We start from the raw sequence: 18606 nt of genomic DNA on the forward strand, positions 1-18606 counted from the left end.
AGAGGTACATTTTTGTGAGAAAGGTGTAAAAACGAATGCAGTTGTGTATCAAAATACAGTCCTGACGAACCTTGTGGAACCTGTTTCTCATGCCATGTTCAATAACAGGCACTGGGTATTCCAACAAGATTCGGCACCAGCTCATAGAGCGAAGAGCACACAAGACTGGCTGGCGGCGCGTGAAATCGACTTCATCCGGCACGAAGACTGGCCCTCCTCCAGTCCAGATTTGAGTCCGTTAGATTACAAGATATGGCAATACTTGGAGGAAAAGGCGTGCTCAAAGCCTCATCCCAATTTGGAGTCACTCAAGACATCCTTTATTAAGGCAGCCGCCGATATTGACATGGACCTCGTTCGTGCTGCGATAGACGACTGGCCGCGCAGATTGAAGGCCTGTATTCAAAATCACGGAGGTCGTTTTGAATAAACTTTAGTGTCATAAGAATCTATGTGTTGTTAAGTTCATTTTGGTATATGAATGGTTACATAATGAATAAACTTGTTTCAATTATTTTACATTAAACATGTGACAGAATTTATGACCTGACTAGGTATATATATTTTTTTTTACATTTCTTGTGTGTTGTTGTGTAAATATAAATATTTTAAATTATAGTTTGTGTATATATATATATAAATACACAAACTATACTTAACTACTGATCCAAATCCAACAAATAAAATAAAATTAAATAAAAGTCGAAAAACGCGTACGTCTGCAATCGTGTTTCTCACGCTTCCTAGAACTGAGATACTGATACATTCAGAGCTAGTCCCTGTTTTCCAATTACAGTACAAGAGCACATTATGCGGCATAATGCTCAACGATAATATAAACAAATTTTCGATCAATGCCAACTTAAAGAAAAAACACTTGTCAATTTTCTGTTGAATTGCTCAACATTAAATGTTTCAATTACAGCAACGCTTCGCACAATCGAGCACTCTCAAAAGTAATGCTCTCGCGTAATTGGAAAACAGTAATTGGAAAACAGGGATTGTGTGTTAGTGATACATTTTATCGGTGTAAGTGATATGTATCTTTTATATCACTCACTCAGGTGCTGCACATCTCTAGTAGGTAGGTACTACCTACTTCAGTGGGTACCATAGATTATACACTTAATATACTTGGTGGGTACTACCGTACAATGGGGTAAATAGGGACAAAATCGACCTTCAGATTGAATTTTAAAATAGTTCCAATTAAATAGTCACTGCTCAACCAAAGAAATAAGTTGAGTCTTGAACGTACCTAGGTGATAAAAACCGTTACATTATTTTAATTATTCATTTTAAAGAAATAATCGGTAAAATAATGGCCGTCCCAATTTACCCAGCGTCCGGGGTAAATTGACACGGTTGAGGGTTAAATTGGGATATTTGTAAGGGTTGTCAACTCGCAGTACTGCGATATATAGGTAGGTGCCATATAATAATTTATATGGACCGAAATGATGAATACAATCCATAATTTAAGCACAATACACAACATAGTGTAAATTAAGCTGGTTTCTATTCCGAAGCGATGTGACGTGAATTTTTTTTTCCTTAAAAATCACAACTCTGAAACAAAATCATAAAATAGAATAAAAAATAGAAAACAAAAGGACTGAAAATGCAATAATACAATTTTATTTAATCAACATTTTCAAAATAATCTTTGAGCAAGAGTAAGATATCAGGTGAATAAGATAAAAAAACAGCTTTATCTGATTACTGCCAATAATAACAAAAATAAAAGAAATTCTTTCTAAGCGAAATAACTAAACTCAATTAATTCACTCACTCATAATTGGATATCTCGGATTTTTAATTAATGTTACATTTAAAATCTGAGGCCTGTTTTTATTTGTGTGTGTTCGTTGTGAATGTTAACAAAATCATGATTCGATGCGTGAATAGATTCTGAAATAATAAAAGTTTTGATTCGTTTGAGTTCTTTTAACTTTTAATTTTTTTTATTGCTATAAAGAACATACGACCGGGCAGATATTACAAGGTAAATGTCGCGAAAAAAAAGTAATTATATATATACTTTTCTTTTACCTATAATACTTACATAAACTAACTGATAAACACATTAACCTTCTTTACATCACGCAATTAAGTGATAGTATAAGCTAAAAAATCTATTATAAGATATCAGTGACAACCCTAACAAGCCATCCCTATTTTGTCTTTTGGCGTTCCAAGTTTGTGTTTTCTCGTCCCTAATTTTTCCAGTCTCGTTCCCAATTACCCTACATACGTCCCAATTTTCCCCAAAAAGAAAGGAAAAAATATACATTTTTTATTTTGTCGAAATATTGTATTTAAAATAAGAATATTGCAACTTACCGTTTGTTGTGGTATTTCCAGGTGTATTAAAAACTTATATAAACTGTGATCTTATTGAAAAAACAACGATAATATTACTTTTTTTAAAAGTTCTTTAAGCTGTTTTAAAACACACTTTTCAACCACTATTTTAAATTTAATTTGACGAATTTTTGGGACCAACTTAACTCATGTTTAGTACTTCCATAGTTAACTTGGTTTTTCTTCTATACATTGATAAATATTACCTTAAAGAAAATTAGGTACATTCCGTGCTACAAGTACTTTGAGAATCTTCCGCAGGTTTGTCCCAATTTACCCCAGAATCCCAATTTACCCCATGTCATGGTACTCATAATAACAACTGCAGTTTATATTCAGCTGGAAGTTAAATGACTTTATTATTGAAGCCATCATAAACTAGAAATTCAAATTGCTGCGTAAGATAACTCGTTTGTTTTAATATCCTAATATCTCGATAAATTATATTTTATGCAACAAAAATTAGACAGCACGACATTGTTTCACTTGCAAATTTCAACACCACAATTAAATTATACTATTAGTAGGTAGGTATCGTTACATTCCGTTCGAAGATTATTAAATACAATTATGGAGTTCATATCAGAAAGGAATAATTTCAATTACAAAAAGATTTATCCCCAATGTAGTGAGTGACTCATACCTGTACTTTTCACATCGATTTCATTGCTTGTTCTGTGATAGACGTACATTTATTTACGACTCAATTCTTTTTCTTTGTGACACATACACTGTATAAAACAATTATTTTTGCATTGATGTGATTTTTAAACTATGCCGACTTATGATATGATTTGATTTGATTGTTAAAATGTGAAAAATATTGCAGATCCGAAGCTAGAATATATTCATTAGCAACAATAGTCTACACCTACAATTAACATTTTGTGAAAAATACTAACTGGTGAGTATTGAAAACATTATGTATTCAAATTAAATTTTAATCCAAAAAAAATCAAAACTTTGCTATCTGAAAATGTTAAGCTTGATTTTGATATCAGAGATCATTCAACAAAAACCTGTACTAAATTTTAATGTTGTTGATGAGAGTATTCACTTGACCAAGTGCATCATAATATTAGCAACTATACTGTGATATGAATTAAAAATGAGCTACATTATTCTACTGCTTTTCCAAATTACATATATGTGTAAAAACATGTAAATGTCAAAAATAATAACTGTGTGGTCTGTTTGCCTATTAGTAAAATAGATATTATTTGTTTTAGACCTTGTAGGTATGGTAATTTATTTTTTAGCTCTATCTGTTTGTTGATTGCAATTACACTGTCATTGTAAGACAATGGATCTCATTGTTAAACTCAACCATTTAAATTAAGATATTTGAAATCATAATACAACAATTGACTTTGTGACCTAAAATAGTACAATCTCATCTCTCCATGACTAAGGAAATTGGAATTAATTTTTGAATCAACAGTTTTAGATTAAATTTAATACCCACTTAGTACATGTTTAAAATGGTTTTCCAAATTGAGTATAATACATCATATTATATCAACTTTAAAGGTTTATATCAACATTCATCAACATTATATCAACATTAAATAAGGTCTCATAATAATTATTTTAAATTGAATATTTGTTATTACTGTTCAAGTTAATTGTCTGTGTTCTTTTATCAGAGTACTATTATTATATCCTATAGCTCTTTAGCTCTATTAGAAGGCAATTACTACAAAGCAATTGCTATGGTCCTTTGAGCCCTATGTGGACGGTTGATATTCCCAGATAACAAAATAATACAGAAGATTGAAAATAAAATGAACTTAGAATTTGTTAAATTTTTTTTTTCAGTATTTTTTTTTTAAAAGTGTTTCCAAAGCTGTTTTGGAATGACATAAAATTAACATATCAATACCAGTTATTTGAATATTATTTTAATAAAAAAACGAAAATATAAAATAACTCACTAAATTAAACTAAAACTAAATTTAAGTTTCAGCATTTATTAAAGTAAAAAGCAGCTTCAAAAATAATTTACTGTTTATGTTTATTATAACTACACACATATAACACACTCGTTGGTAGGGGTGGATTTAAAGGCCTAAGGCAATTACTACTAAACAAACCAAAGGTGATACTGAAGTACATGCATTGGTGAAACAGACCTCAAAAGTAGAATATTTCAAAAATATGTTTTTAAAGACAATAAAAATAAAAATAATTAAATAATATAAAATTAAAAAATTTAAAATTAATATGGATTTTGGTAATTTATTACAGAATTATAGATCAACTGACACAATAATACTGCTATTCACCAGATGCACGGTTTTTTTATATTCTTCAAATAAAAGTAGTCTAACCATTGTTTATTGTACATGTTTATGTACTATATTATTCCCATATCAGCTCTGGAAACTATTCATTACAATTTTAGAATGCAGAGGTTCAATGAGAAAAATATTAGTCCTAAATGATACAAGACTCAGTTAAGGATTAAGAATAGTTAATTTGGAATTTAAAAAAACCTATCAAATACAAAAGTCAATCTATACAAATATTTTGTTTCAGTTATTCAAGATGACTTCAGGACCCTATAACTACTCATACATATTTAAGTATATTATAATTGGAGATATGGGAGTTGGTAAATCATGCCTCTTGCATCAATTCACTGATAAAAAATGTTAGTATTTACTTGCACCATTGCATTTGTTAATTGTATAACATGTTTTCCTGCACTTTAGCCCTTGGTCCCAAGACTAACGTAATTCTAAACTATATGTCTAATACTTGTGGACTCTGAACCTCAAAGGGTTAAAATACCCAATCATTTTTTCATATTATTGAGATGGATGGATGAGTTGTTCACTTGAGGTCTTCACAGTATTATATTGTAGCAGCCTACCCTATGTTATTATTACAGGAATCTATAGACATTACAATACATGAAGCACTATCCATCATTATTCAAAAATTAAAATTCTCATTTATATTGTAGAACATCTAGTACATCTTGCAAAACTGGAAAATATGACTACTTATTGAGAGGAATAACCAGGATAGCAATAATATGCTTATGTAAATTTATAAATTTATCAATAATTAACGCATCATTTATGATGCTATTCATTTATTATAGTAATTTTAGGCAGCAGCTTGGCTCTGCCTTTGGCATTGCTGAAGTCCATGGGCGACGGTAACCACTCACCATCACGTGGGCCGAATGCTCGTCTGCCTATACGGGCAATAAAAAAAAGTCTATGAACACAACAAACTATTATTTTTAGCAGATTTTTTTATCACAATAGAATAATAGTTAACCCATGTTTCTCACTTAACTAACTTATTTTATAACACATTTATGAAAAACACAAACGAATTTCCTTTGTGGTAATGCTATGACCCAACATAGTCAAACATCAGATTATGCATTTATTTTGGTATGAAAAAGTGTTATAATATTTACTACGTACCTGTTTACAGTCATGGCTGATTGTCCTCACACTATTGGTGTTGAGTTTGGAACGCGTATAATCGAAGTTGCTGGACAAAAAATCAAGCTACAGATTTGGGACACAGCTGGACAAGAAAGGTTTCGTGCTGTCACTCGATCTTACTACAGAGGTGCAGCTGGAGCTCTTATGGTTTATGACATAACAAGAAGGTATTCCAACTCTTTATAAATATACTAGCTTTTGCCCGCGACTTCGTCCGGGTGGAATAGTTAGTTTGGCATAACGCTAAATTTTACCCGCCTCTTCGTTTACGTAGAAGCTAAAAAATAAAAATAAAAATTTAGGGGTGGACCCTTAACATTTAGGGGGATGAAAAATAGATGTTGTTTGATTCTCAAACCTGGCCGATATGGACGCTAAGATTCACGAAAATCGGTCAAGCCGTTTCGGAGGAGTTCAATCACGCATCCCGTGACACGAGAATTTTATATATTAGATAATACTATAAATTTTTATTTAGAAATATTCTAACGTGCGTAATCTATGCTTTTAATTTATTTCAAGGATTGAGGTGTTTTTTGAGGGTGTCTTGTATCTTTATAAAAACGCATTCACAAATAATGCTTTATTTTAGACAAATTTGGTTAGCATAAAAAACGTTATAGAGAGCCAACCTTAACATATAAACATGCTGTCGCGGACCTTTTTTTAGATCTTTTAAAGGGGAACAATTCTCTCATACATTATTTTAGCGAAACTTTAACCGTTTCTGCAGCGCACGCAGTGGAAGCTCTCAAAAGGGAAAAAAAACCCAGATTTTGAAACATTCTTTAATGGTGCTTCGTTTGCCTTCCTCGATAAACGTGCTATCTAACACTGAAAGAATTTTTCAAATCGGACCAGTAGTTCCTGAGATTAGCGCGTTCAAACAAACAAACTCTTCAGCTTTATAATAATAGTATAGATACGTAATTCATTTTCGCTGCATGTTTACTTAATTACGAATGTTAATAATAGATGTCATTCTCCAAATCTATTAGCTGACTTCATCAATAATTGTGCAAAATGTTTACAAAAATTTGAGAAAATGCTTTAATTTCAGATCCACATATAATCACCTTAGCAGCTGGCTGACAGATACTCGTAATCTGACTAATCCTAGCACTGTGATATTTTTAATTGGCAATAAATCCGATTTAGATGCCCAAAGAGATGTTACTTATGAGGAAGCTAAACAATTTGCTGATGAAAATGGCTTGATGTTTGTTGAAGCAAGTGCTAAAACGTAAGTTTAAGATAAGTTAAATACATAAGATACATAAAGATATAGTAATAATCACCTATAATTTCTGAAAAGATCTTGTATCCACCACATTTAAGTATAAATTCTTATTTTACTGGTTACACATTCAGTGATGGTTGTATAATTAGAAACACATTCAACAACAGACAACAGTCCTTGACATTATGTAAGATACTTCACTGCAATCGTTTTTATTTGGAAGTTAAACAATAAATAGGACAACAATATGTTCAACGATTTATCATTTATTAAAAAAAACAATAATTTTTTAAGTATTAGTAATTAGTATTGTTATTTACGAAATAGATACTATCCACAGCCTTTTTTTAAATAATTATAGGTGTAATTAATATTTAGTGGCGTATCCCTTATTTTTAATAACAGCACTGCAACGACGTGGCATCGATTATACAATTTCATACATTTTACTAAGGGGATTGAATTCCATGCTTCAACAAATGCTTCATATAGTTCGTTTTGACTGGTGTTACGGTTGTTTGAGACTTTCTTTTAACAATATAAGAAAGATTTTCTATCGGGTTTAAATCCGGACTATTTGCTGGCCAGTCTAAAACGGATATAGGTACGCTGTTCGCTAAGGAAACATGTGACGCTATTGGCCGTGTGTTGAGGGCCATGGACACGCTGAAAGATCCAAATTACAAGCAAAAGCTCGGCCGAGTAGGGAATCATTGTGTGCTCTAAGATATTTTGGTATTGCCATTGATCTATTGTACCTTCAATCTTCCGAACGGGTCCAACTCCACATCCGAAAACACACCCAAACTTTAATGTTGCCGCCACCGTGCTTGACTATATTACTTGTTTATTTATAATTAAAAGCATTATTTACAGGACGTCTAACATAGCGCTTTCCATCGGAATTTACCATATTTATTTTTGTTTCATCTGAAAATAACACTTTTTTCCATTCTCGTATCGTCCAATTAACATATTTTTTAGGGAATAATCATCGATTCTCTCGGTGTTGCTTGGTAAGAAGCGGTACCTTTCGAGAGGTTCTTCCAAACAATTTAGCTTCCACTAACCTTCGGCGTATCAGTCTTGACGAGATGTTTCTCGGGTCATCAGGCGAAAAAACTTCATTTTTAATCTGGTTTTGCCTAGTTGACGCGTCACAACTGTTATTTTTATCGATTTTGAACAAAATAAAACTCAGATTGAATTTTGAATTGCCGCCAAAATAATAAAATAAGCCAAGAAAGAAATGTTATTCTCCAATTAAAAAAAAAGAACGAGCTATGGATGCTTTTTTTAAGATGTTTCTGATTAGGCGTCCAAAAGGCCAGTAACAGAAAATGAACTCCTACATGTGTAAGACTCGTTTTATAATTAAAAGTAAGATATGTTTTATACATATTTTATGCATTTAATTAGTTTTTTATTTGAGTCGCTATATTATTGCATGATTATTAATTAATGAATGTGTATATTTTTTACGAACATATTTACGTTAAAGTTATGCTTTCTTTATTCATAAGAAATGTTTCTAATTCTTTGACCACTAATGTATATTTACACTTTGCGGTCGTATATGAGAATATACGAACCGAAGCTGTAAAATAGGTTGGGTGGCTTCAGCTTCGGTTCGTATGTCTACTGTTCTGACACCAAAGCAAGGAATCATACTAATGCGATACTTTATTCTACCATGTCTTAGTTTACGTTTTATCTAATGAACCTGACGGACCGGTACGGCACTCATTTCTCTTTCAACGCAAATAAATTTTGGTCAGTACGACACCAATGTCTAAAATTACAGAAACAGGAACAATGTCTAAAATTACAGAAACAGGCAGAAAAGGGTTAACTTAAATGCCAAATTATTTTCAATTTCTAAGCTTACCATAAAAATACTTTAGAATAGGCATAATAATATATTCTCACATATTCATCAAAGGGTCTAGTAGATATATATAATATTGTATTTGTATTAAATAACACAAATTTATAAGATACTAGCTGACCCGGCAAACGTTGTGTTGCCTTAAATAAGATTTCTAGGGAAATTCTACTGTAGAAATAAAAACCTCACTCATTTAACCACATAATACCTCATTATAAACAAAAAAAAATATCCAAAAAATTAAAATAAAAAATAAATGTTTGGGGTGGACAACCCTTTTCACTTAGGGGTATGAAAAATAGATAGTAGCCGATTCTCAGACCTACTGAACATACTATTGATACACAAATAAAACCAACAAAACATGGCTGAAAAATGTATAGTATTGTATAGCTCTCAAATATATTAAGTGTATAATCTATGATGTATAGTGAGTAAGTAAGACAGGAGACCGGCTTCGTCCCCATCCCTACTACGTAGGTGAATGAAGTTAGCCCCTCAAAAAATTTTATTTTCCCTTTTTTATACTTATTTTTCTATTAATTCGTTTGTTCATCATTTGTTCATGATTGTTCACTGTTAATAATTGTTTGTTCTGCATTTATTTATTTAAAAAAAAAATTTAAAAATATACCTACAAGTTAGCCCCTCTAATGCAATTTTTAATATTTTTTCATCCTTAATGACTCGTAAATATTCATTTTCGATTGTTCTTATATAAAACACGTTTGTTCTCTTTCGAAATTACTCGTTTTTTGTTTAATTTACTATTTTTATTATTTGAATAAATGTATGCAAAATATGTGTACTGCGCATGCGTCAACTATAATGCCTAAACTTTCTACGCGGTTTTAATCGTGAAAAAAAAAACAAATATAAATCCTGTAGGAGCATTTAATTGGTATACTGTTTAATTAAAAAAATTAAAAAATAAATAAATGAAATAATGTGCATTGGCGTTAAGTTAGACCAAATACATTTTTTCCATCCTCCTACTTATCGTTATGAAGGGATAAAAAAGATAGGGAGTTCACATAGGTAATATAAACAAATAAGTAAATATATTCATTATTTATCTTTCAAGAGATAATATAGGTATACATTATAATAACTTTTTTACACAGTCGAAATTATATTCCTAACATTAGTAAAATAACATTTTAATACGATAGGTAAGAGGATGGAAAAAATGTATTTGGTCTAACTTAACGCCAATGCACATTATTTCATTTATTAATTTTTTTATTTTTTTAATTAAACTGTATACCAATTAATTGCTCCTTCAGGATTTATATTTGTTTTTTTTTCACGATTAAAACCGCGTATAAAGTTTAGGCATTATAGTTGACGCATGCGCAGTACACATATTTTGTATACATTTATTCAACTAATAAAAATAGTAAATTAAACAAAAAACGAGTAATTTCGAAGGAGAACAAACGTGTTTTGTATAAGAACAATCGAAAATGAATATTTACGAGTCATTAAGGATGAAAAAATATTAAAAATTGCATTAGAGGGGCTAACTTGTAGGTATATTTTTAAATATTTTTTTTAAATAAATAAATGCAGAACAAACAATTATTAACAGTGAACAATCATGAACAAATGATGAACAAACGAATTAATAGAAAATAAGTATAAAATAGGAAAAAAAATTTTTTTTGAGGGGCTAACTTCATTCACCTCTACTACGTGATGTTTGCTGGATCAGTGGTGACACCTGGTGGGGATAGCTGATCGATTGATAGTTGATCAGTAGTCGACCGGCGAGCGCGGGAGATCAAATTCAATTTAAAAAAAATCATAATTAAAGGAACTTGAAATTATAAACTCTGAATAAGAATTTATCGTACTACAATTATAATATTTGATTGCCATCTTGCAACCTTATTGCGGATGGAAAAATAGGGGTTGATCGTATAAGAGTGAAAATTGAGAGTAATATGATTTTTTTTATTTTAAGTCATGATAAAACTAAATAAAAAACTTGCCAAAAAAATTAATGTTTATAATTAACAAAAAATAGGGGTTGATCATAGAGGGATGAAAAATTGAGAGTAACATCAGACTTTTTATTTTAATTCATGACAAAATAAAAATAAAAATGAAAATCTTGCCAAAAAAATTAAAGTTTATAATTAACAAAAAAAAATAGGGGTTGATCGTAGAGGGGTGAAAATTTCAGAGTAATATGATTTTTTTTATTCTACGTCATGACAAAATAAAAACAAAAATCTCGCAAAAAAAATTAAAGTTTTTAATTAGCAAATAAAAAATAAGGGTTGATCGTAGAAAGGTGAAAATTGAGGATTGTATGTATTTTTGTATGTTGTATCATAAAAAAATAGAAATTAAAAATGTTGTCTAAAAAATAAATAAAAAAATTTAGGGGTGGACTACCCCTAACATTTAGGGGGATGAAAAATAGATGTTGGCCGATTCTCATAGATACCGGATAAGCACAAAAAATTTCATCAAAATCGGTCAAGCCGTTTCGGAGGAGTATGGCAACGAAAACTGTGACACGAGAATTTTATATATTAGATAAGAATTGAAGCGAACGAATGAAAAATTTTAAGATTTAATTCAACGTTGGATTTTTTTTTATTGGAATGTTCACTACAAAAAAGTGATTAATTAATAACTTCCCAAAACATAATATTATTGTACAGTTTTAATCATCAGTCATCATGCAATGCTACTGAGATTTCGACCTCATTTTTGCTGTTTGTTCTCCGTTAATCGTTGTATTAATGTCGGATTTCAGAGGGCAGAATGTCGAGGAAGCATTTTTGGAGACCGCCAAAAAAATATACCAGAGCATACAAGATGGCCGGCTGGACTTGAACGCGGCGGAGTCGGGTGTACAGCACAAGCCCGCGTCCCCGGGCCGCCCGCTCGCCGCGCCGCCCTCCTCGCGCGACAACTGCGCGTGCTAACTGACGACCATCATCACGCTTGCACCGTGAGCTATTTTAACATTGTTTTGTTCACAACGGAATACCTATGAAATATGATCGCGACATCAATGTAATTAAGCTACCGTAAATGTTCTCAAATATTTGTTCAAAGACCATTTGTTCATTTACACCTAGACGATAAGTACATCAATGCTAAAATAGATGTGGAGTCTGTACCTGCATATATTACGCTGCGGCGTAATTGTGTCGGCAAATGAAAAAACTCTACAAAAAAAAACTGCAATTGTACATTATTTGCAATGCAACAATGACTTAACTTACACCTGATATTTATCAAAATACCTAATTTCGAGGCATATTTTATCTGTATTTCCTAGAAAATATTATATTAGTGTACATTCCATAATATCATGTATGTTTGAAGTAATATATAAGCGCAGCGTTGTAAGTTTCCAAACCTAAAATGAAATTAATATTATTTATAAATAATGAATTGTTTATACTCAAGAAGGTAGAAAAACATATAGAAAAAATAATTTAAAACGTTCAAGTAACAATATATGTACCACTATATGTCATTCAGAAAAAGCACACACCACTTTATTGATTTAAAAAAAAAAGTGTCAACTGTTGTAAACATGGCGAAAATTATTCCACAATAAACCAATTGTTATGGTTTAGTGGGAGTTCCCACTGTAAATATTATCGAAAATATCAAAACGTGTGTGCATTCTTAATAAAGTCTTGGTTCTGTTTTCGTTAAGAACTAATTTGAGTATATAAATTAAATTCTTAGTGAACATAGATTTCTTCTTGTCTACACGTATTTATTTATGATTTAAGAAGAATTTATTAAATGTTGCATTGTCACTGTCGTGTATTTAGGTTGATAAAAATCTATTATTGTTATATTCTAAAAAAAATATACCTTTGAAATGGTATTGACCATTTAATTTTTACTATCGAATAAGTTACGTAAAAAATATTCTAATAAATGTTTTTAATATAACGGGGGTAAGGGAACCTTTCGAGTAATTATCCCTAATTATAATTGAAACATTATGACGCGTAGCAATTAAACATTGTTTCCGTTTATGTCGAAATATTTCTTTTATATAAATATATAACTGAAACAGTTATAGTTTCCAATTTGACAAAGTTCCCTTAGATAACACGTGAAATCTGGTATCAGTTAAGTCTGTGATCTTGATTATGGTAAAAGTGGTACCCGAGGAAGAAGGAATGTGAATGAGGAAGGAGAATATTACACGATCGGATTTTTATTCATTTATTGCATAGATGGGTAGACGAGCTCACAGCCAACCTGGTGTTAAGTGGTTACCGGAGCCCATAAACGTCTACAACGGTAACGGCTTCACGGCAGGAACGGTAGTGGTGGTACCTACCCGTGCGGACTCACAAGAGGTTCTACCACCAGTCATGACGCAAATTATAATTTTGTGGGTTTGATTTTTATTACACAATGTTATTCCTTCACTGTGGAAGTCAGTCGTGAACATTTGTTAAGTACGTATTTCAATAGAAAAATTGGTGTCCACCTGCGGGATTCGAACACCGTTGTATCGCTCGACACGAATGCACCGGACGTCTTATCCTTTAGGCCACGACGACTCCAAACGACGGCTATATTGATCATCAGCCCACACGTGAACTCTGTATAACATGCATTATGGATTTTAACAAGAAATAAAGCGTGTGTTGCTCTAATATCAACTTTATCTACAAGAAATATTATGTATTAAGTATTTTTATAGCGTCGTTTACTTCGTATTTAGTCGTTTTTGTGACCTACAAATAAATGTTAATACATTATCAGATCATCCAATCTACAGTTATGATTATTGTAATTATATTAGAATACTAGCTGTACCCGTCCGCTTCGTTGGACATTTAAAATTAACATTATTATTTCTCACCCCCACAAAGATTCTCATCATTAACGCCCCCGCAACTGATGCAGGGAGTCCAACACTCATATAAATATTAGCATATCCATTAAGTACATGTATTTTCTACATGGATACCAAGTTTCAAGTTAATCGGATGCATGGTTCAGTAGTTATAACGGAACATCCGTAAAAACCACTGTAGATTTATATATTAGTATAGATTGCTAGTGCCCTTTTTCCCAGAGTACAGCCAATGTTTCTTAACTTATTATGCAATCTTTCTTCGGTTCTGACGGTTCCACTGACCATGACGCTAATCAGTGACTACGGCAACAATGAAGTATACATTTAAATTTTTTTTAAAATGGTGTTGATCGACAAAAAATATAAAAATCCACCAATTCACACGTCACATAAAAAATCTGTTACCAATCAGGGACTAAACTGATGCCAGACTACATATAACCTCCGTCTTACACGTTCTTTACCTACCTAATAAGTATTGTCATTTATATCTAATATGTAAAATTCAACTTGTGAAATTAAGGATGTACTTAGTAATTAATCAATAAATGAAATTTAATAATTTTAAATACACCGAACTTGTGCTAATATCCGTACAATAGAAATTCATTGAAGTTTTCTTATGCTTAAAATAGTAATGGAGGAGAATGCAAAATTATCATATGGTGACTATGAAACTTCACAAAAAAAAACATCGCCCTAACAAATATGGACATATTTTAGTGGGTTAAGCGCTTTGATGTTAAGAGTAAAGAAATCTACAATAAAATTATCCTTAATTAGTATTGCCACGTCATGTGCGCCATTTTGTGAAATTATCGATACGTGTTTTAATGCATCCAGGACTTTTTTTGTAAGTTTGTTTTTCCCGTGTTCCCTTTAGATTACCTACCTAGAAACATTGTATTCTACGTTTATGTAAGCTTTTGTCGAAACTTTCATCGAACTTACCGTACTACCTATTCCCTAAGATTGCAGTGGATCTCTAGCTATTTGGATGGACATAGCGTTGCTAATGAGACCGTTTTTGATGGTGGTCTATAAGGTTTAGTGCTACCTCACACTATAACGCATATTAATGAAATACTGCCCTTTAATGGCATGCACTGGTATGTTGATGATAGCCGGGGAATTGGGTAACTGTTTCTTTAATGAGTTATTTTATGGTTAAAGAAACAGTTTTGATTGCGATTAAGTCTACGGGCACGAAACTTGCGATGGCTGAGCGATGGCGGCAGCGGGGCGACGCGACGCGAGGCGGTCAGGCAACGATATCTCGCGTGGACATGAAACAAGATGGCGGGCAGTCGCGCTCGAGCAGTGTTGTGCGAAATATGAGTTTAAATCGAAGAGAATTATTGGAACCTAGTCTCATAATTAGGGAATTATTATTACCTAGAGATGGTGTTTCATCCAATAAATCAACGAAGACGCAATTTGTGAGAATTTTCTACGCTTTATTACGAGCCAAGGTGTCATTCAATGACATTGTACAACTATACAAGAAGGTATAGAATAATCCCAAAATGACATTTTCTTTCTTCCCAACACTTCAATACAACCTTTTTGTTTTTATGGTATACGTTTTTACTATCCTATAGAGCAGGTTTTGATAAATACAAGATATAAATTCCTCATTATCATTTCCATTACTAATATAATAATTCAATACAACACCGTGTACCCGCGCAAGCGACGAAATCAAACTAAGTAGTTTGTTCTCGTCGCTTCCGCGTCGCCGTCGCTCCACCGTCGCCCGTACATCACTCGATCGCCCCGCTCCGCCTTCGCTCGTTTCGTGCCCGTCGCTATACTGTGCAATGCTTTTGTATACATCGCCGTCGCGCCACCCCGCCATCGTTAGACCGTCGCAAGTTTCGTGCCCGCAGACTAAGAACCCATATTATTATATCGTTCTTGTTGAAATGTAAAATGTTTTAGATGACCACGTTATCGCAGTTCTTTCGTTGAACTACCCACGACCCAAGAGAGTTCAAGTTTTCTACTACTGCGAGCGTTGCCGCCTACCATTTCAGTTTTGAATGACATGTTTTATAATTACGACGCCTCACTTTTGTATGAGTACCTATCTTGGTTTCGCATCCTCTTCTGTTGTCATTTATGATCGTGTGTCAGGAAAATCTCAACCTTAGTTTATTTAAAGATAACATTTGAAGTGTAATCATTTAATTTGAGTTATATTTGTCGGATGTTCGTTACTGAGGCGTTAATGTTACAAGCATTTAAATAATACTTATTTCCAAGAACAGGAAGCAAAATTTATGAATATACTGAATAGTTGTGCTTATCTACTTCGCGTGATGGATTATCATTTATAAAAGATATATTTGACATGTTTTATAGTCATAATAAATTATTATAACACATTTTAAATCTATGTGATAGTCATTATTTAATTTCCTTTCCACAAGCCTGTTCTGTGCGGATGGTGTTGGAAAGCAGTGTGTAAGGTAAGTGGTGGGCGGCGGGGGCGCGAGCAACGCGTGAATTATATGAAACTAAACCAACCGAGCGATTTTTATGCGTTATAAAATATGGGACAAAATTGTGGATCGATAACGTGGGAGTGTATAAAATCGGTATAACCCCGATTTCAAGAACCGATACGGTTTTATTTTCTACGTAATATGGGTGTTACGCACTATAGCGGAATTGCAAGGCAGAGGCTTTGAAAACCATTATGAATAAATAATTTTATCGAAAGTTCGATAGACTTGTGACGTTTTATCTGATGTCGGTTTTTGCTTCCGATAAGTTTTTTTTATTATGAACAAGAGAAACATTAGTTTATCATACATCATTACATCTTGGTTACAGTAAAAAGTATATTAATGTGATTTCATCTTGGATTAGCTATGAATTTAGGCTGCTAAAAATTAGTTTAAGATAAAAGTTATTGTAGCTATCACAAAAAAGCGTCTACATTAAACGGTAGGACAATAGTTCATTTGATAAAGAGGCGTATGTAGGTATTTTAGTAGAAAATAGTATGAATAATTAGTCATAGCTAATTAAATGATACCTTAATTAATAATTTAGTTTAGATATTCAGATCTGCAAATAATCAGATCAGTATTTCGTCGGTACATTGTAATTTATGATAATGACATAACAATATGTCAAGTCTACCTTTGTCATAAACGCTACTTTCAGTCGATTACCATATTTTTACATTCCCTATAGTTGAAACGTCTATGATGTTTGTCGATGCCGGATTATACTAGGGTTATAGCAAAATTACAATCCTTCAGTAATTGAAGACACGAGTGGATGAAGGGGTTCAGTATCATTTTTGAGATATTGAATTTTTACATCGAATGAAGGTGTTATGTGCCCATAAAACATATTAGACAAAACTCCGGGTTTAAAGGCTATTTTCAGAAATTGCATGTGATGAAGGAGTTATGTACGAAGAAACTACAAGTACCAAAAGTTTGTTGTTGCCCGTTTTCTCAAAATTAACAAATTGTATCATATCCCCTTCCTCCTTCAATTATAATTTGAAGTAAAATGTTCTTGTTCAAAATAAAATACTTAGAATAAATTAAGTGTCGTTAGATCAATTGATCAAAAAGTTTTTGCAATTCCACCCCTTTATTGCTTGCGGTAGTAGCCGCTTCGCGTTTTTTATCTAGATACCGCAGGCCGTATTCATTATTAAAATATCCTATGAAAATTAGCTTATTTTTATTAAAAAAAAAATTTGGAGAATTACCACAGCGACAATCATTACCAACATCGAATAATTTTTGAACTGCCTGGTCAAACATACATAATTATCTCTTATATTCACTCTATATTATTATGTGTTACAGTTTCAGCAAGACTGGTGACATGGGTTTACTTCTAACATTTTCCATTGGATTCTGTCTATGTAACAGTAATGAGTGGGAAATCAAAAGAACACTATTTATCCAAATATATGGGTTGTAAAATGTCTTAATATTTAAGTATATCTGTTAAATTAGACATATCAATAAGTTAAAAATCTAAACAAGACACCATGTGGTAAAAAACATAAGTTACTCGGATATTTCGAAATTTTTTTTCATTAATCTTGTAATACAAAATCATTCTGTGTAACTTGCTTTATTCATTATCGGGCAGACTATTTGGTGATGGTTTTATTAATGGCTTATATTTAATTTTATGAATAATAACGCACTTTATTACTGGATAAAAAATTTATTGTATAACAAATGTAAATATGAATTTTTTGTTAGCACCACGTTATACATAGTTATTGACATTTACAAAAAAGAATGATTGTTATCCATTTATTTTTCCCCATTTGTTTTTAATTAAAATTGGCCCCTCACCGCAATAATGTATTATCGTTTTAAGCGAAATAAAATATTTAATTATGAGTATTTATCACAATAAACAAAAACTAAACACATATTTATTTTAGATAATAATTATTTGTTTCAATAAATGTTTGTACAGTTAAATTATTATTTTAATAGCATTAAAACAATTGACTTGAAAAACATATGAATAGTAAGAATTAAAACATTGAGAATTGAGTTTTAGAAATCATCCCAAATGTGATTGATAATTTAATTTACTATTTGGCATTTTGTGTCGTATAAACCTTTCTTTGAAAATATACAACTTGTGATGTAGAATTATTATGAAATCCTAATGTCATAGTAATTAATTTTCAGATAGTGCTAATATTTTTTCAATATTCTTACCCAAAGTTATTGAAATGATTGGACAATCATGACAGTAAAATAATTGCCCTTCTGACATACAACCCAGCAAA

General features: G+C 31.8%; 1 protein-coding gene across 4 annotated transcripts; it reads left to right on the forward strand.

The window, feature by feature from the left end:
* Positions 1–1061: 1061 nt before the first annotated feature.
* Positions 1062–18289, forward strand: Rab14 (RAS oncogene family member Rab14). Of its 4 annotated transcripts, none has more exons than XM_089740286.1 (6): positions 1062–1084; positions 3194–3268; positions 4903–5017; positions 5818–5998; positions 6892–7074; positions 11730–18289. In XM_089740286.1, the coding sequence occupies exons 3-6, from the start codon at positions 4912–4914 to the stop codon at positions 11899–11901; spliced, it is 642 nt and encodes a 213-aa protein (XP_089596412.1). In that variant the 5' UTR covers positions 1062–1084; positions 3194–3268; positions 4903–4911; the 3' UTR covers positions 11902–18289. The 4 variants fall into 4 exon arrangements, with proteins under 4 accessions (XP_089596412.1, XP_028040886.1, XP_028040885.1 ...); XM_028185085.2 differs by lacking the exon at positions 1062–1084 and adding an exon at positions 2645–2762; XM_028185084.2 differs by lacking the exon at positions 1062–1084 and adding an exon at positions 2669–2891.
* Positions 18290–18606: the final 317 nt, after the last annotated feature.

The sequence above is a fragment of the Bombyx mandarina genome, chromosome 04 (genome assembly GCF_030267445.1).
Source record: "Bombyx mandarina strain Sakado chromosome 04, ASM3026744v2".
NCBI classification, from domain to species: Eukaryota; Metazoa; Arthropoda; class Insecta; order Lepidoptera; family Bombycidae; genus Bombyx; species Bombyx mandarina.

Excerpts from the sequence above, each read along its gene's own strand:
- Rab14 (XM_089740286.1), top strand. The coding sequence starts at position 4,912 with ATGACTTCAGGACCCTATAACTACTCATACATATTTAAGTATATTATA. Across the intron at positions 5,018-5,817 it reads TCAATTCACTGATAAAAAAT|TCATGGCTGATTGTCCTCAC; the intron begins GTTAGTATTTAC and ends ACCTGTTTACAG. Across the intron at positions 7,075-11,729 it reads GTTGAAGCAAGTGCTAAAAC|AGGGCAGAATGTCGAGGAAG; the intron begins GTAAGTTTAAGA and ends GTCGGATTTCAG.